At 39.3% G+C, this 24,655-nt stretch overlaps 1 protein-coding gene across 4 annotated transcripts in view; it reads right to left on the bottom strand.

The window, feature by feature from the left end:
- Window positions 1–24,655, bottom strand: part of DARS2 (aspartyl-tRNA synthetase 2, mitochondrial) — a 28,772-nt gene that overhangs the window by 2,657 nt on the left and 1,460 nt on the right. For 3 of the 4 annotated variants that reach the window (XM_041724612.1, XM_041724632.1, XM_041724622.1), the window contains 14 exons: window positions 24,507–24,606; window positions 21,477–21,543; window positions 19,675–19,776; window positions 18,971–19,066; window positions 17,606–17,729; window positions 16,839–16,885; window positions 15,590–15,696; window positions 14,388–14,457; window positions 12,882–13,061; window positions 11,711–11,818; window positions 9,501–9,563; window positions 3,546–3,698; window positions 961–1,179; window positions 634–744 (listed from right to left, as the gene is read on the bottom strand). In XM_041724612.1, coding sequence (XP_041580546.1) covers window positions 634–744; window positions 961–1,179; window positions 3,546–3,698; window positions 9,501–9,563; window positions 11,711–11,818; window positions 12,882–13,061; window positions 14,388–14,457; window positions 15,590–15,696; window positions 16,839–16,885; window positions 17,606–17,729; window positions 18,971–19,066; window positions 19,675–19,776; window positions 21,477–21,543; window positions 24,507–24,606 — 1,547 coding nt within the window. The remainder of the gene's footprint in view (window positions 1–633; window positions 745–960; window positions 1,180–3,545; window positions 3,699–9,500; window positions 9,564–11,710; window positions 11,819–12,881; window positions 13,062–14,387; window positions 14,458–15,589; window positions 15,697–16,838; window positions 16,886–17,605; window positions 17,730–18,970; window positions 19,067–19,674; window positions 19,777–21,476; window positions 21,544–24,506; window positions 24,607–24,655) is intronic. The other variant, XM_041724642.1, reaches the window with a different exon arrangement.

Genomic DNA, 24,655 nt, shown 5'->3' with positions numbered 1-24,655 from the left:
CATCAAGAAACTGCAGATTCTTAGGCATGTATCTGTAGAGACTCTTCTTTTTAAAATTCCGATTATCCCACTATCATTAAAATACCTCCCTGCCCCTATTAAATGATACAAAATTATTTTAAATCTGGCCCTTTCTCTAGCATCATCATTTCCATGCATTTCTGACAGCATCATTTTTGTGCAGGGTGGTGGTTAAGAAGTTAGAAGCTCGGGCTGGAGAGCCACTGACCTGGATTCAAATAGTGGCTCAGTTTACTTCTGTGCTGTGTGACTCTGGGCAAATTAATTAATCTGCCTCAGTCACTCATCTTTGAAATGGGCAGAATAAGGGTATTTATCTCAAAAAGTAATTGTGAGGATTAAATGTGTCAGTGCGTATAAAGAACTTAGTGCCTGGCACAAATAGCACTAATAAACGGCTATTATGGTCATTTATTTTTCAGTCTTACACTAAAGGTAGAGAGACAAGCCAACACTACTCTGTATCTAGTCAATCCTTCATTCATGACAAACTAAAAAAGAAACCCACAAACATTCTGGAAATGCTAGAATGCTCATTACTATACCACCAATGCCAGCTAAAACAACAGATACTTTGGTTAAAAAACCAAACAGGTTAGAAGATGATGTTACCTTTAGTAACTCTGCCAGAATGTAACGCTGGAGCTCCGCATCATGAATTCGGATAGAACCACCTCCTATCTCATTGCCATTTAAAACCAAGTCATAGTGTTGGCTACGGACCTAGAAGATTCATAGAGCCTTTACGTTAGAGAAAATTTCTAAGTTTCTGTTCTACAGGTTGAAGTCACTGCAGCTACTCAGAGACTATGTATTAACTATGGGCTCAAAGCTGACCATCTCTTCTGAGGCTTCCAGAACTGGGTCAGACTGTGAAATCTGAATGCCTCTGGCTTTGTTTCCACATTTCCTTTTTATTTGGAAGTACAGACATGGTACCTTCTCAGGTTCAGAGTATAGGAGCTGGACATCACTGGGGTGAGGAGCAGTAAATGGGTGGTGGGCTGACTCCAGCTTTTCAGGATTTTCCTCCTTGGGAAGGAAGAGTGGGAAATCCACAACCCAAAGGAAAGAGAAGAGAGCTGGGTCACGAAGCACCAATCCTCTTGCTTCTAGAAGGTCAGCACATTCCAGTCTTAATTTTCCCAGCACAGAGCACTGCAAACAGAAGATGCAAACACTGATTTAACCGTTATGACACAAGCTGGACTCTCCAGCTGGGCTGTCCTCTGAGAAGAGATTAGACAATTAATAGATGAGATACTCTGGGCCTCTTGGGGGACAAAGATCAGAGGATGATGGGATTGAAACATGGTTGACAATGACCATCACACTGGGTAGACCAGGTAACGATTTGGTAACAGTGACTGGGCAGAGGTAGCTGAGCTTGCCTGACCTGGCTTTATCTCCAGTTTGGCTACTGACTCGCTTCTCTGCACCCTTTTCCATAGGATAGTTTAGATAAGCAGATCTACTCCAAAAGGCTGTTGTGAAGATCTAGTGAGATAGGACATGTGTGGTGCAATTACGGCAGCTCTGATGGGATTGTTTTCCTGACTTCTTCTGTGGGGGTATTTTGAGGCTCTAATGAGTGCCTGGCACATAGCTGATATCCAATAAATGTTGGCTATTATTAGAGGGGCAGTACGGATGAGGGGTTTGTTTAAGAGTGACTTTTTAAAAAAGACTTTATTTATTTATTCGTGAGATACATAGAGAGAGACACAGGCAGAGGGAGAAGCAGGCTCCCGGTAGGGAGCCGGATGTGGGACTCAATCTCAGAACCCTGAGATTACAACCTGAGCCAAAGGCAAATGCTCAACTACTGTGCCACCCAGGTGACTTCTGAAGCCAGACTTCATAGGTTAGAAACGTGGTTCCGCCACTGCCTCACTGTTGTGTGAGCAAATTCTAATCTCAGTGCTTCAGTTTTCTTATCTTAGAATAGTAACTGTATCAGTCCTCTCAATACCACTGGCATGAGTATTAAATGAGTCAATCTACACAAAATACTCAGAACCATGCTGAGCAAACAGTTAGTTTACTAAGTGCTAAGTACTACAATATGCAGATCTTCCATGAGAAGGGGCTGTCAGAACGGAAACCAGGCCTGGAGACATGTACTGAATATCATTTGATGGGTTCCTCTAGCTTACATAAAATATCCACACAGGATACTTGAACTGTGACATATTCAGAATGCTAATGCCATTCGTTTTAAGTCTGGTTTCCAGTTCTTTCAAGGAATCCTAGTAGGAATTTGAATGATACCTTCCTGAGAGAACACCACCAGTAGTTTCAACCTCATACTAGGGGAAAGTGGAATGACCAAATGAGTTTGCAGCAGGATATTCATATAATACAAAATCCCAAGCTCTTTTGTAAGTAATGAACTGGTGCATTCCCCAGCAAGTTTATCAGCACTGTTCATGTGGTATTAGAAACTAATGTTGATAAATGAATTCATTAAAAAGATGACTACAGTATCAAAATAAATTTATAATTAAATAGCTTTCTTTATTTCAGTATTGCAGGGGAAAGACAGGGAGTTACATTTACTTAATTTACTTATTTAAAAGATATCTTTTAAATTTTTATTTATTTAATGTAATCTCTATACCCAATATGGGGCTTGAGCTCATGACCCTGAAATCAAGATTGCATGCTCTTCCAACTAAGCCAGCCAGCCAGCTCTGACAGTAGGTTACATTTAGCACTGAAACCGAACTCTGAAACTTTTCCTTTGGAAGAAACAATGAAACAATAGCACATTATTAGAAGAATGGACTTGATAAAGCACTAATTAGACACCATTGCTATAAAGAAATCATGTTGTACTTCAGTGCAACAAAGAATTTATATTGCACTTGACCTTCCTCCTATATTTTCAATATTCATGTTTGACTTATATTCCATACTTCTATGTATTTTACAATGATCTCTATGGCTAAGTTCAGTCTTCCATACATCTGCAGAGTGGTGATTTAGCCACGGTATGGTGGTATTCATCACCTGACAGCTGCTGTTCCAGAGATAGAAGGGTCCTGCCTTGACCAAGTAGGGCCAGAGATGTCTGTCAGTCCAGTAGACTTCTGATCTATCCCTCCACAGTTTTAGGAATGCATTATCTACAAAAGTTTGGGATTACCAAATTTTCCTAATCTGCAAAACTTTGACAATGAAAATATATTTTTCACAGTCCTACAAGGAATACCAATAAATAGCCCTTTACCTAAGTGGCTTTCCTAATCAGAGCCAGATCTAATCTGTGTGAACAATGCCAATTATCACAATTATCACTGTGTGAGCAATGCCAATAGAGGCCGGTAGCTGATGAAAAATAACTCTAGTTTTGATACAATGCATTATTTAGTGCCCAAAAGTATTTATTAATACAAAACTGATGTAGAACAGCTTCATTTTATGAAATTAAAAGTCAATTTTAAGTATGTACTATGTACACAGGAGAAGAGAGGCATCATTCAGCATCAACAGTACAAATGTTTAGAGGTAGTTTTTCTTACTGCTTTCTTGTGCTCTCCAGCAGTTAGCAGGACCACATCATCCTCTTGGATTTCCATTAGTCTCGTTAGTCCTGATCTTTGCTCCTCCATTATGGACTTAGCAACTGGAGAATTCCAGTTTCTATTGGCTTTCAGGAATATAGGTAAGACTTCCTGTGATAAAGAAAAAGACTTATTCACATTCTTTTTTTTTTTAAAGTGGGGTTGATTTATTCTTCTTGCTGTACAAATGATTTCTTGTTCCCAATAGAACATGAGATGATCTTCATTCCCTCCCTCAACTCTTTCAAAATGATACTAAAGGAATTACAAAATTAATCTCACCATAATCAAAAACAGAAGGGAATAAAGGGTGGTGGTGGTGGGGCACTGGCAAAGAGATTTCTGCAAATTTATGGTAGGCTGCAAATGGAGTAGGAACAATTAAAGCAGCAAGATGCAGGAAGCTCTGGCCTGGAGAAATATGGAGTGGCCTCAGCACAGAAAGAACTGAACTACCCTGCAGAAGGCTAGAGGGCAGGCTCAGGACTCTTATGGAGCTTTGGTTTCTCAGGGAATGGTCAATGGCTCTGCTGCTCCCCCCCCTACACTAAACCTACCCTTTTTTTTTTTAAATACAGATTTTATTTATTTATTCATGAGAAGCACAGAGACAGAGGCAGAGACACAGGCAGAGGGAGAAGCAGGCTCCTCACAGGGAGCCCGATGTGGGACTTGATCCCAGGACCTGGCACCATGCCTTGAGCAGAAGGCAGATGACCAATGGCTGAGCCACCCAGGCGTCCTCCACAATCAGCTTTTAAATGCCTCATTCTGGGATGTGAGTGGAGAATGGGTGAAATAAGTGATAGGGATTAAGAAGTGTACTTGTAAGGAGCACTGGTATTATAAGGAAGTACTGGCTCACTAAATTGTTTTTTTTTTTTTTTTCCTGGCTCACTAAATTGTAAACCTGAAAGTAATACTACACTGTATGTTAACTAACTGGAATTTAAATACAAACTTAAGGGCAGCCCAGGTGGCGAAGCGGTTTAGCACCGCCTGCAGCCCAGGGCGTGATCCTGGAGACCCTGGATCGAGTCCCACATCGGGCTCTCTGCATGGAGCCTGCTTCTCCCTCTGCCTGTGTCTCTGCCTCTCTCTCTGTCTCCATGAATAAATAAATAAATAAAATCTTTTAAAAAAATAAAAATAAAAAAAAATAAAAGCTTAAATGCCTCATTCCAAATATATGCAATCAATAATTATCATATATCAAAGAAGTTCTGCAGTATTAAAAAAAAAAAAAAAGAAGAAGAAAAGGACCTGAGAAGAAAGAGGTAATTTAGGGACCAAAGGAGGACTGAATCCTCAAAGGCACTCAAAAACTATATTTTGTCAATAAAACCAGAATAAAATATGATGGGAAAAAGCCAAGAAACAGCTACAGGGCCATAAAAATAATTGTTAAAAAAGAATTCAACAGAGAGTTGAAGAAATCTCTCAGAAAGAATAAAAAGGACAAAAGAAATGGTGGGAAAGGACACATGGGGAAAAAAAAAGAAACATACAAGTTACCAAAGAGGTCCAAATACAACTAAAAGAAATTCCAAAAAAAGAGACTAGAGAGAATGATGAAGTCAAAACAATTAGTAATAGAACAATTTTCCACAAGTGAAAGACAGGTGCCATCATATTGAAAGGGCCCTTGTAGTGTACAACACATCAACACAAAATGACCCAAAGGTACACAAATTGAAATTCTGGAACATCAAGAATCAGGAGGCTGAATGCTTCCAAAGGAAAATAATCAGGTTTGCCGTAAAGGAATAAATTCATTTCAGCATCAGGCTTTCATCAGTAACAGCAGGTACAAGAGAAAAAAAAGCAGTGCCTTCAACAAGCTAAGGCTGTGCTGTCTAATGCAGCAGCTACCACTCGCATGTACCTATTTAAATTAATTGAAATGAAATAAAATAAAAAAAATTCAGCTCAGGTATACTAGCCACATTTCAAGCATTTGAGAGCTATGCCGGCTAGCGGCCACCATACTGGATGATGCAGATGTAAAACATCTCCACCATCATAGAAAGTTCTGTTGGACAGTATGGTTCTTTTGTTTTTTTTTTCTAAGATTTATTTGTTTTAGGGGATCCCTGGGTGGCTCAGCGGTTTAGCGCCTGCCTTCGGCCCAGGGCGTGATCCTGGAGTCCCAGGATCGAGTCCCACATCTGGCTGCCTGCATGGAGCCTGCTTCTCCCTCTTTTTTTATTTATTTATTCACGAGATACACAGAGAGGGAGAAAGAGGCAGAGACACTGGCAGAGGGAGAAGCAGTCTCCATGCAGGAAGTCTGATACGGGACTCGATCCTGGGACTCCAGGATCACACCCTGGGCCGAAGGCAGGCGCTAAACTGCTGAGCCACCCAGGGATCCCCCCTGCTTCTCCCTCTGCCTCTCTCTCTCTCTCTCTCTCTGTGTGTCTCTCATGTATAAAAAAAAAAAAAAAAAAAAAAAAAAAAAAAAAAAGGCTTATTTATTTTAGAAAGAGTGAGAGCAAGTGGGGGGAGGGGCAGAGGGAGAGAATCTTCCAGCTGATGACTCCCCATTCAGCGGGGAGTGCAATGTGAGACTAGATCCTAAGACCCCAAGATCATGACCTGAGAGCCAAGACCAAGAGTTGGGAGGCTTAACCAACTGAGCCACCCAGGTGCCCTGGACAGCACTGTTCTAAAATGATATGACTGCCAATTCTGAATTTTACACTAAGTCAAATTAGTAATCAGGTGTGAGGTTTTGAACACAAAGACATTATTTTTGTTTTTGTGTTTTTTAGAGATTTTATTTATTTGAGAGAGACAGAGAGAAAGCACAAGTGGATGGGGTGGGAGCAGAGGGAGAGGTAGACCCCACTAAATAGGGAGCCCAGTACAGGACCCTATCCAAGGACCCTAGGATCATGACCTGAGCCGAAGGCAGACACTTAAACAACTGAGCCAACCAAGTGGCCCTATTTATTTTATTTTTTTTTTAAAGATTTTATTTATTTTAGAGAGAGAGCATGTGTAGGGGGAGGAGCAGAGGGAGGGGAAGCAGCAGACTTCCTGCTGAGCAGGGAGCCTGATCTGGTGCTTGATCCCTGAACCCCAGGATCATGACCTGAGCTGAAGGCATCTGCTTAACTGACTGAGCCACCCAGGTATCCCCATAAAGACATTTTTGGACTAAGCAAGTGTATCTCTTGCATGCTTTCCTAGGAAGTTACTTGAGGATATAATACAGTAAAATAAGAGGAAGATCTGGATCCAGGAAGAGTGGCTTCAACTCAGAAGAGAAATGAAGAAAAGGTCCAGAAAGAGAGCTGTGCAGGAGGTATAGAATAGGTAAAGTCTGTGTGTGGGAGCTTTATCTCTCATGCAGGAAGTTAACAGAGTTTAAAATGGATAAGTAAAAAAAACACACAAAAATACCAGTATGTAGACAGATTTCTAAAAACAGAGACATTCTGGATGGTGCGGGACTAGAATGGTGTAGCTTACAGCAGACACTTGTTGCATCTCATTATTAATCCTTCTTTACTATTTGCGTTTTTAAACATGTGTATGTAGCATATTGCTAAAAATTCATACACGTATTAAAAAAAGCCAAGTTAAAATATATTAATAAATTGAAAAAACAGAAGAAGTGCCCACTTCTTCTATAAAAATCCAGTTAAGGGGCGCCTGGGTGGCTCAGTTGGTTAAGCATCTGCCTTCAGCTCAGGTCATGATCCCAGAGTCCTGGGATCAAGCCCCACATAGGGCTCTCTGCTCAGCAGGGAGCCTGCTTCTCCCTTTCCCTCTGCCTCTGCCTGCCACTCTCCCAGCTTGTCAAATAAATAAAATCTTATTTATTTGACATTCTCTCTGTCAAATAAATAAAATCTTAAAAAAAAAAAATCCAGTTAATGACAAAGGTAAAAGAAAAAAGTGAAGGGATCCCTGGGTGGCGCAGCGGTTTGGCGCCTGCCTTTGGCCCAGGGCGCGGTCCTGGAGACCCGGGATCGAATCCCACATCGGGCTCCCGGTGCATGGAGCCTGCTTCTCCCTCTGCCTGTGTTTCTGCCTCTCTCTCTCTCTCTCTATCATAAATTTTAAAAAAATTAAAAAAAAAAAAAAAAAAAAAAGAAAAAGTGAAGAGGAAAAGAAGAACATGTAAAGAATTCCATCAACTAAAAACTATTGAAGTTAACCTTCAGGCTTATTTCCTGGTCCTGTTGTTCCTAGATGCAGACTTCAAACACTAGGAAGATAAAAGTAAAGAAATATAATTGGGAGATCTAGAGAGGCCAATTTTGAATTTTATCAAAGGCATAAAACAAACCTAAAACATTATCTGCTATTACTATCATTTCATAAAAGAACTTTTTTTTAAAGATTTATTTATTTATGATAGACACAGAGAAAGAGAGAGAGAGGCAGAGACACAGGAGGAGGGAGAAGCAGGCTCCACGCCGGGAGCCCGATGTGGGACTCGATCCTGGGACTCCAGGATTGCACCCTGGGCCAAAGGCAGGCGCTAAACTGCTGAGCCACCCAGGGATCCCCTAAAAGAACATTTTTACAACAAAGAAGAAGTAGTAAAGGATAACTCTTTAAATTTATTTAACTTCATGAAAAGCTTTTAATATTGCTCTGACTTCTCTCATTTTGCCTTGACCCATTTTGGAAACCATTATCCTAATCTTTTTTTCTTTCTTATTGAAAAATCCCTTTGAACCTGTGTATAAAGCTTGGCTTGTGGTGGTGGTAGAGGTGGATGGTCCATTTTCAGTACACAAATACTGTGTTTTTACATGGTTATGACCAGTGTTTATATAATTCTGTATTTTCCTTTTCTTATGAATCATTACATAAACATGTCCCCCATACTACCAACTCTTTAAAAAGGAAATTTGGTATTAATTCTGATGATACATTAATTTATTTAATTACTCCCATAGAATTTCATCTTATTTCTGTTGTAAAGGTGCTATAATGAGCATACTTTCCTCATATTTAGAATGTTTTTTACAAAGTATGTCACAGAAAATTAATGACTCAAAGAGCATGATTATTTTTAAAGTTACTGATTCTGAGAAGGCTGAGACAATTTACAAGTCCCATGATGAGGTAAGAAGGCCCATTCTCCACTCCTGCTCCTCTGGATTTCAGCTCCTCCATTCACCAAGCCAACACCACAAAATGTGTCTGGCAATGGTGTATTCAGAATTTTAAAAGGGTATGGGAACAAAAACGAATACAGGTTTTTTTTTTTTTTTCAAACCTTGGGCACATGGGCTCTAATCTAATCCTGACTGGATTAAAATTCCATATTTATTTTAAAAACCATGGTTGAACTTTAACATTTTAATTAACGGTGAACTCAACTGTCTAAGTCGAAGTCTTTAGACTTATACCTTCGGATTAGATTAACTTTAAAAAGAAGAAAAGTAGGGATCCCTGGATGGCGCAGCGGTTTGGCCCCTGCCTTTGGCCCAGGGCGTGATCCTGGAGACCCGGGATCGAATCCCACGTCGGGCTCCCGGTGCATGGAGCCTGCTTCTCCCTCTGCCTATGTCTCTTCCTCTCTCTCTCTCTCTCTGTGACTATCATAAATAAATAAAATTAAAAAAAAAAAAAAAAAAGAAGAAGAAAAGTAGAAGAATGGTCTAAAATAACAAAACCTTGGGCAGCCTGGGTGGCTCAGCAGTTTAGCGCCGCCTTCAGCCCAGGGCGTGATCCTGGAGACCCAGGATCAAATCCCATGTCAGGCTCCCTGCATGGAGCCTGCTTCTCCCTCTGCCTTTGTCTGTGCCTCTCTCTCTCTGTGTCTCTCATGAATAAATAAAAATCTTTAAAACAAAAACAAAGCCTCAAAACTAATGATTGTATAAAGAGTTCTAACACTTATGGATCCCTAAAAAGGGAAAAAAATAGTTGTAATCAACTCCTTACCTGATTAAAATGGTCAGCTGCAAATTTTCTAATGGATTCAATGTCCTTCCTTTTCAAGTATTTCTGAATGAAAGAAAATCAAAGTAAACTCACCAATGACAAATTCATAAACATGTCTATGATATCAAATGGGATATAAATACATTTTGTGTCCTTCCATCACAATAGTAGGATTCAATATAAAATTTAATTTCTGCTACCAAATGACAAAATTTTAAAGCTTGTTACAGGGCTTATTATCCTTTATCCCCACCCCTCCCATTATGCGGGCCTCACTGGAAATAACTATGAATGTATTCCACAGAAGAGCCTGCATATGTAATATATAGGGTAAATGTTCAAATCTTTACAATTGAATAGTCTAAGAAAAAATAACTTTGTCAGGTCAGAAAGAGAATTCAAAATATGCTTATCTCTTAAAACTCTTTATTTTTTAAAAGATTTCAACCATTGAGCCACCCAATTGCCCCTCTTAAAATTCTTTATATCTTACTTTTTCTAAATTATTTCAATGCCTTTGACTATCATTGTAATTAATATTCTTGGGGCACTAGACTAGGTATGGGAGGTACAAAAAAATGGAGACATGGCTCATAATATTGCACTTCTTATAAACTGCTTGGGGAAGACTGGACATACTCAAATTGGTGCAAACAATAATACCCAGCAATGTATGTGTTACACTGAGCTTACTTGAACGCATTCATTATAGTATGGGCTCAAATTACTTTCCACTAAACATATGATGTGAATAAAAAGTAATGAGATTGAATTCTTATTCCCATTTTGAATACACTAATATGTTCAAGTCTACAAATGAGCTTTCAAAATAATAATTTCAAAGGGCTTCTGGAATTTCTCTTAACAAATTCTCTTCAAAGCAGATGTGCTAACTACAGAAAACAGATGCATCTCATCACTTCAGAGTCAGGGTTTGCCTAGCCCAGCCATTCTTTTTTTTTTTTTTAAAGCCCAGCCATTCTTTCTCCTATCCTCACTTACCCTCCCTTTGGCTCTTCACAGCTCCATTCCTTCCCCTCCTCCTGTTATTAATGCAATTGAATGCAGTTGAGACCAGAGCACTCGGAAGACCCAAAACCAACATGCAAGGGAGATGCTGGAGCTGATACAGGCTGAGAGCCTCTGGATAAACTGAGGCTGGCAGACAGGGTATGAACACTATTTCATGCTCATGACTGGTGGGAATGATCCCAAATGAAGTATGGGAGTACTTTACAGCATTTTTAAAAAAGATTTATTTATTTATTTATGATAGATAGAGAGAGAGAGAGAGGCAGAGACACAGGAGGAGGGAGAAGCAGGCTCCATGCTGGGAGCCTGACGTGGGACTCGATCCTGGGACTCCAGGATCGCGACCTGGGCCAAACGCAGGCGCCAAACCACTGAGCCACACAGGGATCCCCTACAGTATTTTTTAAAAGGAAGACAAAAACTCTAGATCTTGAATATAAACTCACACAAGATTTTATTCTCTACTTATATTTTCAGGGACACTGTTAGGCTTTATATAAAAAGAATATATATTCTTTTTCCTTTTTTAGAGAGGGAGAGTGTGTGGGGAGGGGCATAGGGAGAGAGAGAATCTCAAGCGGACTCCATGTCCAGTACAGAGCCCAACTGGGGGCTCAATTTCAGGACCCTGAGATCATGACCGGAACTGAAACCAAGTGTTGGACACTTAAATGACTGAGCCACCCAGGCACTCTTAAAAATACATACTCTTACAAAAAGAATTGCTGGGGACCCTGGGTGGTTCAGTCGGTTAAGCAGCTGCTTTTGGATCAGATCATGATCCTCGGGTCCTGGGACTGAGCCCCACATTGGGCTCCCAGCTCAGCAGGGAGTTCGCTTCTCCCTCTCCCTCGTTTGTTCTTTCTCTCTCAAATAAATAAATAAAATCTTGGAAAAAGGGTAGCCTGGGTGGCTCAGCGGTTTAGTGCCGCCTTCAGCCCAGGGCCTGATTTCTGGAGACCCAGGATGAAGTCCCATGTCGGGCTCCTTGCGTGGAGCCTGCTTCTCCCTCTGCCTGTGTCTCTGCCGCTCTCTCTATCTCTCATTAATAAATAAATAAAATCCTTTAAAAAAAAAATCTTGGGGGGAAAAAAAAGAATTGTTTTTTAAATGTGCCAGTGTTGAACATATTTACTTCCCACATATACTCTAGAGGAATAGAACTGTGCATCACTTACTGCTCCTTCAGAGATACACATGGCTTTGACAGTTCCTTGGGGTTTACTAAGTGCATCTTGAAGAAATCCAACCTCTGTGTTTCTGAACACATTACTAATATCTACAATCTGTAAAATGGGTAACAAAAAAAGGTAATAACTAAAAGTGAAGTAAATTTTATCTCAAAGCATTTTACAAACAAGATTCTAAAGAAGCGAGTAGATTTCATTAAGTTCATGTTTACAAAGTGCAGTCACAGTGTTTAACATGGACTGGGCACATGTGACAGGAATTAATGTACTAGTGGATTATTCATCATTATTAATTCATTTAATCAATACCACAGGAGTATGAGATAGGGGCTCTCATTATCCCCATGGAATACAGTAAGAAACCAAGGCACAGAGAAGAAAATAACTTGGCCAAGACGACACAGAGCAAGAATCTAACTTGAGAAGTCTGATTTAAGTACCACTCTTCCATAGTACAAAAGAGGAAGTAAGGAGTGGTTAAGCTGCAGCTGTAAGTAGGCAGTTAGGGCATTTTATATATATTTTTTCTCATCCTAAGAATTGAGCACTACCTCTTTATAGATGAAGTGGGACTTCAATTTCTACAGAATTTGCAGTGAGAACTCTGATACAGAAATGCTATCAGCCTTACAGACACGAAGAGCCATTGCTCTCTAAGAGCAAATACTGAGAGGCTTGCTAATGGAAACTGCTTGATATAAATTCTACTCCTACCCTTGGTTAAAATATATAGAGATCTTAATAATTTCAATAAACATTTCCATATGTTTGAACTCTTTGTAGACTAGGAACAAAGAATAACTCTTAATCATTTGCCTTCTAAGTGCCATTTTAGCTTAGGAAAAATTGAACAGGAAAGAAATAGGGTTTTTTTTCTTTCAAGTGACTATTCATGTCCATATAATTAATTAATAAGTTGTCAGTAATAAAAACTTTATGGCAAGAATGTTCATCTTGGAAATGGTCTTGGAACACAGTAGATAGAAAAAAAAAGTACTGTAGTGCTGACATGCTATTATTCTCTCTTGCTATATAGCTTGGTAACAAGCTAAGGCAACAACAAAAAATATAACTGTGTGTAACTGGTTGTAAATTTCAAAGTGGTTTAAAAGACTGCAGGACTATGGTGGCATAGTCCTGAAAAAGGGAAGAGAAATACCTTCATCCCAAAGCGAGTGTCAGGTTTATCAGTTCCATAGCTGGCCAATGCCTCAGCAAAAGTCATAGAAGGAAAAGGAACTACCACAGGATCTTTGTCACTTGGCCAGGAATACTGGAGCAAGCCCTCAATTAGACTCTGGATGCCGGTCTGGTCTACAAAAGACATCTCTATGTCAATCTGCAACCAAAATAACATGTGGAAAGTAACTTGAAGAGCCACAATATTAATATGTACATATTTATATATTACTCTGGTTTCAATATATTTCTAGGATTCTGCAAATAAATACTTAATACATGGGTGGGGGTTGGGAGGATAAATATTATTGTACATGTTTTATGTCAGGCACTGTGCTAATGCTTTACGTGTACCAACTTGTTTAGTTCCCATCACTATCCTCATGGCTTAAGGCTCAGAGAGGCCAAGTAACTTGCCTGTGTACATGCGATTAGTAAGTAATGAAGCTACATTTGACCCCAGGTCCGCCCAACTCCAAAGCTTATGATTTTGTTTCACCACACTGATTAACATGCTATCATACAAAAACCAAATAATGACAGCTTTGATGAGTCTAAAGATTAGACAGATTAGGGGTGCATGGGTGGCTCAGTCAGTTAAATGCCTGCCTTCAGCTCAGGTTATGATCCCAGGGTCCTGAGATTGAGCCCTCTGTCCAGGCTCCCTTTTCCCCCTGTTTATGCACTCTCTCATTATCTCTCTCTAATAAATAAATTTTTTAAAGAAGATTAGACAGATTAAATACCAATTACAGAATTCTTGGTTCTTAATGTGTAAGAACTTTATCCTAGCAACAACCACTAAAATACTGCAGGAATCTCTGGCATTTCTTAGCTGATGACCATACTCATTATAAAAAGGACACATGAAATGGATGAAAAAGTAGATAGTATATCAATTGCAGATTACTTTAATTAAATATCTGATGGATAAAATGTAATGAGAAGTAAAGCACTGGCCTACTATTGTGGGTTCGGTTCCAGACTGCCACAATAAAGCATATACCATAATAAAGAAAGTCGAGTTAATTTTCTGAAAAAGAATTAATTTTCTCGTTTCCCACTGCATATAAAAGTTATGTTTATACTATGCTGTAGTCTATGACATGTGCAATTAACATTATGTCTAAAACAAATGTATGTACCTTAATACTTTATTGATAAAAATGTTAAACATTATCTAAGCTTTCAGTGAGTCATAATCACTGATCACAGATCACCAAAACAAATAATGAAAAAGTTTGAAATATTGTGAGATTTACCAAAATGTGACACAAAAATATAAAGTGAGCAAATGCTGTTGGAAAAACAGTGCTGACAGGATTGCCACAAACCTTCTATCTGTGAACTATGCAATGTCTGAGAAGCACAATAAAGCAAAGTGCAATTGGACAAGGCCTGCCCATATATAAATTTACTGCCAAGTCTTGAAATATTTGGCTGGAGCAAGGCTGACTAAGAGAGAAAAGTGAGTATCACTTAGTACCTGAGTAAACTCGGGCTGTCGGTCTGGTCTCGAACCTTCATCTCGGTAACACCGGGCAACCTGAAAATACCTACAATTAGAAAAGTAGCATGAATTGAGTCATGTTTCCAGGAAGATACACATACTTTTCCACAAAAGTTCATGGCAGTGCAGTCTATGAAATAAATTAATAATGGTACCTAAAGGACATAAGAAATTTAAAAATTCTTTATGATGCTCTAATCTAAGTAGATACACAGTAGACCTATAAAAACTATTCTATAGGCTGTTTTAAACATATACCATATGCCATATATATATATATGGCACCTTTCAATATTCATATATTAGACTGGCATGTAATGCAGTTTATGCTTATATATATATACACATACATACATATACACACTCTTTTGCTTTGGCCAAATTGAAATACTTACTGCTCCATGAATACACTTGAGCTTTCCTGTGCTATGCCATTCCCATTCTCATCTTCATCTGCTGAGATGCAACACTGTCCCAGAAGGCCTTGCTCACAAAGTTTTTTTAAAATAGTATTTCCCCAAACAAAACCTAGTTTGCAGCCCTCAACAAATCTATCTTTAGGTTCTATTCCAGTTGGTTTATTTATTACCGTATTCCATCTTATTATATTAACTCCTGGAGAGCAAATCCTTTTCTTTCTTTCTTTTTTAACTCAGGGCTTGAACTCACGACCAAGACCTGAGCTGAGATCAATAGTCGGATACTTAACCAACTAAGCCACCCAGGTGCCCTAAAATCTTTTTTTTTTTTTTTTTAAGATTTTATTTATTTATTCATGAGAGACACAAAAAGAGAGAGAGGCAGAGACACAGGCAGAGCGAGAAGCAGGCTCCATGCAGGGAGCCTGACATGGGACTTGATCCCAGGTCTCCAGGATCATACCCTGGGCTGAAGGCAGCGCTAAACCACTGAGCCACCCAGGCTGCCCTCTTTTTTGTTTTTAATTCCCTGCACATCTATACTGGCATAGGGCTTTACACATGGTGGTTACCCAATACATCTTTACTAAATAATGACCACAAATGTTTAGGGTACTTTACAAGTATTTTCCAAATGCTCATCATATATTTTGTAACTTACTTTTAAGAGATCAGATAATTTTGTGTTTTCTTTTTTTCTCCCCACCACCCTCCCCTTTCTTTTTCTGACAACTTACTACCAGCATAAAGAAGGCTCACCTGTCTAAACCACCAACCATTAGAAGTTGTTTGAACTGTTGAGGACTCTGAGGGAGACAATAAAACTTCCCAGGTTCCCTAGATGGTATTACAAACTCTTTTGCACCCTTTTAATGAGAGAAGAAGAATAGAAATATTGTTAAAAAAAATTGAACCTAAGAACTGGTAGAAGTTGACACTTCAGTTCATCAATGAAATTAACTAAAGAGAAAATGACAGAGATCATTTCTTGTTCATCTTCTACTCCTCCAAAAGGCTTGCACATTGTAGGCTTTTAACAATGTTTGCATGTGGTAGGTAATAAATGTATACTTGTTGAAATGAATTCCCAATTCTGCTACTATCTAAAAGAATTTTGTGCAATCCAATAATTGCTAACTGCTTTTTTAAACTATAGTTTTGTAAGTCCATGGACTGTGTAGATTAAATAACAATGTTTAGAAATGTCAATTCTTAATGAACAAGGAGTTTATTTTAGGATTTTTTATTTACTTAAAAAAGTAATCTTTATACCCCATGTAGGGCTTGAACTCACGACTTGAGATCAAGAGTCGTGTTGGGGCACCTGGGTGGCTCGGTTGGTTAAGTTTCTGCCTTGGGCTCAGGTCATGATCCCGGGGTCGTGAGATAGAGTACCCCCATCGAACCCCACATTGCACTCCCTCCTCAGCGGGGAGTCTGCTTCTCTCTCTCCCTCTGCCACTCCCCCAACTTGTATGCTCTTGCATGCGCTCTCTCAAATAAATAAAAAATCTTAAAAAAAAAAAATCACATGCTCTCCTGACTGAGCTAGCCAGGCGCCCCACAAGGAGTTTATTTTTAAGGAATTAATTCATTACTGATTTGCATTTATAAGCCTCAAGGGGAAAACTCATGTAGAATAAAAGTGTTCTGTCTCAAAATACCCATAAAAATTTCTCAACTTTTTTTTTTAAGATTTTACTTATTTATTCATGAGAGAGAAAGGCAGAGACATAGGCAGAGGGAGAAGCAAGCTCCCTGCCAGGAGCCCGATGCAGGACTCAATCCCAGGACCCTGGGGTCAGGCCCTGAGTCAAAAGCAGACGCTCAACCACTGAGCCACCAGGTGTCCTAGGTTCTTGACTCTTAACCAAACCTAGTTAATATGACCACTGTGAAGCAGTAAAATATATGAAAAAAACAGAACTATGTGAATATAAAAACAAAGTGGTTCAGTTTCCTATCTAAAAGGACATTATTAGTGGGCTGATTTAAGGAATATACATACCCCAGGAGTCCTCTTAAACAATGTTGGTGTTTCTACATCCACAAATCCTAAAAAGAGGGAAGTAGCAGAATAATAGGAATTTGTTAAATATGTTGTCTATAGTACAGTTCAACAAATCTGAGGCTACATTTTAATTAGGAATTTTGACTGAATTTATCAAGCCTACTGAATACTGATTTCTACCCAAGAAAGAAGCTGAAGATTTTCATAAAATCCTATTTGGTCATAAGGTGATACTTTTGTCACAAAATAATTCTATTTGATGGATTCTTGTTTGCTGAACTGTTTTGGTTTTCCAAATGCTCTGCTTGTATAGCAAAAAAAATTTGCAAATATAGTAGAAAAACTCCCAGGACTGACTCAAGAGTCTAGTTTAATTCAAAGGACATTTCTGAGCTCCCAACAAATTGGTATAAGCATGATAAAGAATTAAGAAAACTTATAGGTAACAACCAAAGGGCTGTTAACCCTTCAACACGGCATCTTTAAAAGACTGTATCTGTGACCCAGCAGGGAACTAAATTATGCTCTGTTACCTAATTGTGCTCTAGGACAAAACATCTGGAAATTAACCTTTCTGCACTACTTTACACATTATGTGAATTCCATACCCCTGGCAACTTTTGACCCAATGATGCTAAAGAGAGGATACAATAAAACACTGAATAAAACAGAACAGATGCTAAAAAGCTCTAGAACAATCGCTTCTTGGCCTTTTGGCTAAGATCAAGTGAAAAAGCTCTAGAACATTCAGGCATGTCCCTTACCATGTAGATTACAGAGATATTCCCGCATTTTCATGACCATCTGGGACCTCAGTCGCAGGTTATATTGCATTTGGAAACTACGTAAGTCTAAGTAGCGATACTGCAAGCGAAGAGCCTCTGTTTTCTAAACAAATTTAAAGATTTTCATGTTTAAATTTTTTTTAATATTAAAAAGAAATTAATTTTAATACAGAGTTTGGATTTTCAAAAACTTCAGTTCTATCTTTAGTTTTCACCATTTGTGAATACACTACCATCCTTAATTCCTACAACTTCTAAGTTTGTTACTAATATAGATTTCATGTTTTTTTTTTTTTTTACACTATTATTACCACCACCCTTCGCTGATTGGAATTCACCTACCCTCACTAAACAATTATCCATTCCTTTAAGCCCATAGTTGAGTCTGAAAAAAATATTTAAAGACTTGAAAGATCTTTTAAAAATACAGACAAAACAGTTATGTTATGACATGATCACCTGAGCAAGACTACAAATGTAAGAAATGCAAGGGGACAGCATAGGGAATCTCCATAGTTGTACTAGTAGGAAGCAGTGAGAAGGTTTGCTTATTTTCAAAGCGGTAAATCTCTGCATCTCTCTCTGTGCTGACTTTTTAAAAAAAGTCCTTTTTCCTGGATTAGCTTACCTCTTTGACACCAGAAAAAGAAGAACTGTCATTTCTTTCTTAAGGGTTAGCTACAGGAAAACTGTATATTCCCTCTCCCCCTCAAGGTCAATCCTGTAATTATGTTGTTTTTTCTCATTAAAAGATTAAGTATTAAGAATTTAAATGTAATACTAAGTGGCCATACAGTTATTTTAAAAACTTTTTTTTTTACAGATTAGTTTACAAACTAGATATATATACATCTACGACCGCAGATAACTACGTCAAACTGCAGGTTATCCGTGTATAATCACCCAGAGCTATTTGGCTTCAACAGCCCTTCAACCTTTGGCAAAGTACATCCTAACTTATAGGAATCAGATATATATGCTTCGGAAATCAAGCATTTTATTACTGTTAGAGGCTTAAAGTTAACAGATGTAGGATCTCCTATGCCATTTGACCATTTCCATGCTAGGCACAATTTCCTTTCAAAATGGAAAACAACACCAACAAAAACCTTGAAAACAACACCTCAGGTCTTAAAGGTAGAACCATGTTTCAAGCTGTCTGATAAAGCAGCCTAAGTGTTTAGGAACTGCAATAGCTTAATTCAGAACACCACAGAACACTTCATGATAAGTCTATAATAAATGCTTAATTTCATAGAACTTAAAGTTTTTCTTTAAAAAACTGAAAACACTTTACTGGTTATCAACATTTTCTAGATACTCTATTAATAATGAGGATGGTACCTTCACAAAGTCCTTAATTTCAAAGGGCAGCTTCTTGCAGGAATTCAGAAGTTCAGCTGTTTTAACTTTGATTTCAATCTCACCTGTTGGCATTTTCTTAGAGAGAGAGAGAGAAGACCTATTTAAAAAAAATCACTCATCAGGACACGTACACAGTGGCCATTTGTAAAACACATGCATTTATTTATACACGTAAAATGTATGAGTGCTTTTGGCATATAGTCTAAAGCATAAATGTCTGTGCATGATTTTGATATTCTTACGTGAATCTGTGGCTGATGAGCTCATTAACAGATGTCCTAACATGCCTACTCACATTGGTGCGTGTTTGTAGTGAAGATTTTGTTTTTGTTTTTGTTTTTTTTTTAAAGATTTTATTTATTTATTCATGAGATACACAGAGAGAGGGAGAGAGAGGCAGAGACACAGGCAGAGGGAGAAGCAGGCTCCATGCAGGGAGCCCGATGTGGGACTTGATCCCGGGACTCCAGGATCACACCCTGGGCCAGAGGCAGACGCTCAACCGCTGAGCCACCCAGGGATCCCCTGTAGTGAAGATTTTGGACTCTGTAGGTTCATTCGTAGAACCTACAGAGCTTTCAGAGCCTGATGTCTAAGAGGTACTCAATCTCTGTTGCCTGAATGTGTAGACAGAGCAAAGGTATACAAATAAAATTTACATAGACCATTTCTAAACTACTAACTGGATTCTCTTGTCCTGGAGGTCGGGAAATTACTGTCCCAGACACTCGTACCACCGATTCCACAGGAGCTTCACATAAAATCTTCTTCACTGAAGCAGCTGACTATAGAATAAGAGAGAAAAACAGTTCCAACAAACAAATGAATTTAATGAATGACTGTAGTAATTACAGTCTGTGGCTTAGAAAAATATTAATACTCATAGCTTACCTGCCATAAATACTGAAGTTGCCCTTAATGAAAAAGATTTTGGTAAACTGCATCCCCATTTTGACTCCACATGAAACAGCAAGTTAAACTATTAAAGAGTTTTAAATTTTTTTCCTTAAAGGAAAATAAAGAGAACAATGATTGATAGAAACAATTCCTATATGCTTTTAAGGTAACTATTTCCAGAGTTAGTCTTAGGGGCAGTTACATGCAATAGCAATAATGGAGTCCAAATGAAAGGAATTCTCCTGGGTTAGCTATGCTCATCTCTGGATCCTGATCTCTGGAAGATAATTCATTGCTCTTTACTTCAAAGACTAAGAGCTGAGTAAATGAGATGTTTCATAGGTATACAAGCATTTATAAACACTACCATAAGAAAAACCAATATTGCCCAACAAGCATAAGAGCTATTTACCTAACTTTAATGCTTTTTTTTTTTTTTTTTGAGCAGGTGGTACCCTTCACATGGCTCAAAATTCAAAGGGTACAAATAGATATACAGTAAAAGGTCCTCCTTCCCAGAGGTAACCAATGTTACCAGATACGTATGTATTATTCCAGGAGTATTTCATATCACACACACACACACACACACACACACCCTCTATTTATATAGATAACAGCACTCTGCATGCTCTTCGGTATCCTGTTTTTTCATCTAACAATATGTTTTGGATTTTCTTCCATATCAGCAAATAAAGAGTTTCTTTAATCTTTTTTTATGGGTGTAAGGATGTATATTACGTCTTATATGAGTCTCTTATTGGGGGACATCTGGGTTTTCCAATTCTTTCTACTGAAAATGATCCTATAAGGAAGAACCTTGTATTTTGCTTTGTAAGTCTAGCTGTAAGATAACTGACTAGAAATGAATATTTAAAAAGACACATGTACTTACTATTTTGATATTGCCAAACTGCCCACGGTATACCTAGTGCCAGTTTGTATTCCCTCCAAGAATGTAAGAGCACTTGTTTTCCCAAACGTGGTGCACTATCAGTCCAGAATGCCAAAAATGATAATTCTGTGTAGTTTTACTTTACATTTCTCTACCTATGAGTGAGGTTGGGCATATTTTCATGTCTATAAGCCATTTACATTCTTCTGTACATTTTATTGCCATATCCTGGATTCATACTTTTACTGGTTCCCTGGTCTTTCTTTTTCTTAAAGATTTTATTCATTTATTCATGAGAGACACACAGAGAGAGGCAGAGACTTAGAGGGAGAAGCAGTCTCCCTGTAGGGAGCCCAATGTGGGACTTGATCCCAGGTCTCCAGGATCACTCCCTGAGCCGAAGGCAGGTGCTCAACCATTGAGCCACACAGGTGTCCCGGTTCCCTGGCTTTTTTTGTTTATTTTGATTTGTAGTAGCCTTTTAGAGACATTAGTCCTTTGTCTGTGATACGAGTTGCACATATTTTTTACCCCCAGTTTGTCATATGTCTTAATATTGTTTATTGGTAGTTTTTGGTTTTCATTAACTAGAAACTTCTGCATTTAAGACCTCAAACATGCTTATCCAACATACTTCGCTTACTCTACTACAGCATCAAACAGGCTTTCAGAAAACAGCAGCAAATCTATTACCTCATCCTGGGGGATGACAACTTGAATAAGCCCATGGGAATCCCTTAGGACCAGGAAGACGTTCTGCCTGATCAATGAAGCAAATGAACATGTTAGGATAAAAACTCTGAGCCCAAAACCTAAGCGGGCAAAACAAATTAACAACAAAATCCATGCCATTTCCCACGTTCTTTTTATAATAATCATGTTTTCACTATGTACTACGTTTATGTAATTATCTATGTAGCTTGTTAACAAAAAGACTTTGCATTTACTTTTTCTTAATCATTTGGTTTTTTCTTTTTTAATTTTTAAAAGATTTTATTTATTTATTCATGAGAGACAGAAAAAGAGAGAGAGAGAGAGAGAGAGAGAGACACAGGCAGAGGGAGAAGCGGGCTCCATGCAGGGAGCCCGATGCGGGACTTGATCCCGGGTCTCCAGGATCACGCCCTGGGCTGAAGGCGGCACTAAACTGCTGAGCCACCCAGGGATCCCGTTTTTCATTTTTAAGATTTTATCTATTTGAGAGAGAGAGAGAAAAAGAGAGAGAGAGCACACGCACAAGCAGGGGAAGCAGCAGAGGGAGAAGCAGGCTCCCCAGTGAGCAGGGAACCCAACGTGCGGCTCAATCCCAGGACCCTGGGATCACTACCCGAGCTGAGGGCAGACACTCAACAGACTGAACCACCTTGGCGCCCTTGTTTTTAAAAAGTTTTATTTTAAATAAACTACCTGGGCAGCCCTGGTGGCGCAGCAGTTTGGTGCCTGCCTTCGGCCCAGGGTGTGATCCTGGAGACCGGGGATCGAGTCCCGCATCAGGCTCCCTGCATGGAGCCTGCTTCTTCCTCTGCCTGTGTCTCTGCCCCTCTCTCTCTCTCTCTGTGTTTCTCATGAATAAATAAATAAATAAATCTTAAAAAAAAAAAAAAAAAAAAAAAGTAAACTACCTGCCACAAGCAGGGCTCAGACTCTCAATCTTGAGATCAAGAGTTGCATATTCCACCCACTGAGCTAACCTGGTACCTCAATGCTTTTCATTTTCAATTTCAATTTTTACTGATTATATATGCGGTTTACTAATGTTATACAGATGGCTTGTTAATGAAAGGCAAATATTTAATTTTTATTGGCTTAAATCTTTATAAGAAAATTTTATAAAACTTGGAAACTTACCACATATTAAAACCCAAGATTATATCTTTAGATATCAGAAATATCTAATTTGTCATTTTTGAAATATAGCAATATAAATTCTTTTCTTAAAACAAAAGACACAGTCTACACTTTTCTAGAGGAGGTGAAACTACTAATTTAATACTTTTTTGTTTTAAAGATTTTATTTTTTTATTTCATGAGAGACACAGAGAGAGGCAGAGACATAGCCAGAGGGAGAAGCAAAGCAGGCTCCTCACTGGGAGCCCAATGTGGGACTTGATCCAGGGACTCCGGGATCACGCCCTGAGCCAAAGACAGCCGCTCAATCACTGAGCCACTCAGGCGTCCCTAATTTAACACTTCTATAAGCCATCAAAAGGTCCCCCAAATTCCAACACTTTAGTGTTCAACCTACACTTCTCATACTGTCCTAGTACTAGGAAGAGGTAGAGTAAAACTCAGATTTTGAGTTCAGAAGATAAAGTCACCAAATTTATGGGTCCTATAACCACCTACTCAGAACATATGCTTTAGGAAGGCCACACAGGGCAGCCCTGGTGGCTCAGCGGTTTAGCACCGCCTTCGGCCCAGGGCGGGATCCTGGGGACCCGGGATCGAGTCCCATGTCGGGCTCCCTGCATGGAGCCTGCTTCTCCCTCTGCCTGTGTCTCTGCCTCTCTCCCTCTCTCTCTATGTCTCTCATGCATAAATAAGTAAAATCTTAAAAAAAAAAAAAAAAAGGAAGGCCACACAGTCTATGTATTTTGGAACTCCTCATTGTTAATTAATGTACTATTTGGGTACATGCTGGAATACAGAGACAACAAAATGGGCTTTAATTCTAAGGAACGCTGTTCTTGTTTTTAGGCTTTTTTTCTACCTCAATTTAGAATAAAATAAGCTTTTTCATGCTATTGAAGCTTACCAGCTGGCCAACTCCCAATCACTGGTCCTAGGAACTCTCTGACTTTAGTAAGCTAAGGGATGTTTCAGTCCATTGGTGGAACACACTTTATTATTATATTACACCCTTAAACAGAGGCCACTCCAAATCTGAAACTCCGTGAATTCTGAGAATCCTGCAGGAGTTGCAAAGCTTTTGTTGTTCTGACTGACTGAAAATTAATAAAAGTTTGGAATTGACTGGGGGAAAACCACCAGGCGCAGAGGTTTTTTTTTTTTGTTTTTTTATGATAGTCACACAGAGAGAGAGGCAGAGACACAGGCAGAGAGAAAAGCAGGCTCCATGCACTGGGAGCCCGACGTGGGATTCGACCCTGGGTCTCCAGGATCGCGTCCTGGGCCAAAGGCAGGCGCTAAGCCGCTGCTCCATCCAGGGATCTCAGGTGCAGAGAGTCTTAAGCAGGTGGATCAATCTCAGGACCTGTGCAGCATGACCTGAAGCTGAAATCAAGAGTTCAAAGCTTAACGCACTGAGCTACCTGGGCACCCCTAATTCTCAAGTATTCCTTTTTTATTAAAAGATTTTATTTATTTATTCATGAGAGACACACAGAGAGAGGCAGAGACACAGGCGGAGGGAGAGCAGGCTCCATGCGGGGAGCCTGTCATGGGACTCGATCTGGGACTCGATCTGGGACTCCAGGATCACGCCCTGGGCCGAAGGTAGGCGCTAAACCGCTGAGCCACCCAGGGATCCCCAAATTCTCAAGTATTCTTTTTTTTTTTTTTTAATTTTTTTTATTTATGATAGTCACAGAGAGAGAGAGAGGCAGAGACACAGGCAGAGGGAGAAGCAGGCTCCATGCTCCGGGAGCCCGATGTGGGACTCGATCCCGGGTCTCCAGGATCGCGCCCTGGGCCAAAGGCAGGCGCCAAACCGCTGCGCCACCCAGGGATCCCAAATTCTCAAGTATTCTTAAGCCAATTTACCTTCGGTACTGAATCCATCCACACAAAGTGACTTCTTGGCCTAAGTGAGAAGAGCGCAACTCTCCACACGTGTTGGTCCGAGCAACAAAGCTACTGAATTCTTTAAGGAAAAACAAGATTAAAAACATAACATTTGCAAACTGCTTGAA

This window comes from Vulpes lagopus, chromosome 1, assembly GCF_018345385.1.
Source record: "Vulpes lagopus strain Blue_001 chromosome 1, ASM1834538v1, whole genome shotgun sequence".
NCBI classification, from domain to species: Eukaryota; Metazoa; Chordata; class Mammalia; order Carnivora; family Canidae; genus Vulpes; species Vulpes lagopus.
This window is presented reverse-complemented; position numbering and strand designations above follow the sequence as displayed.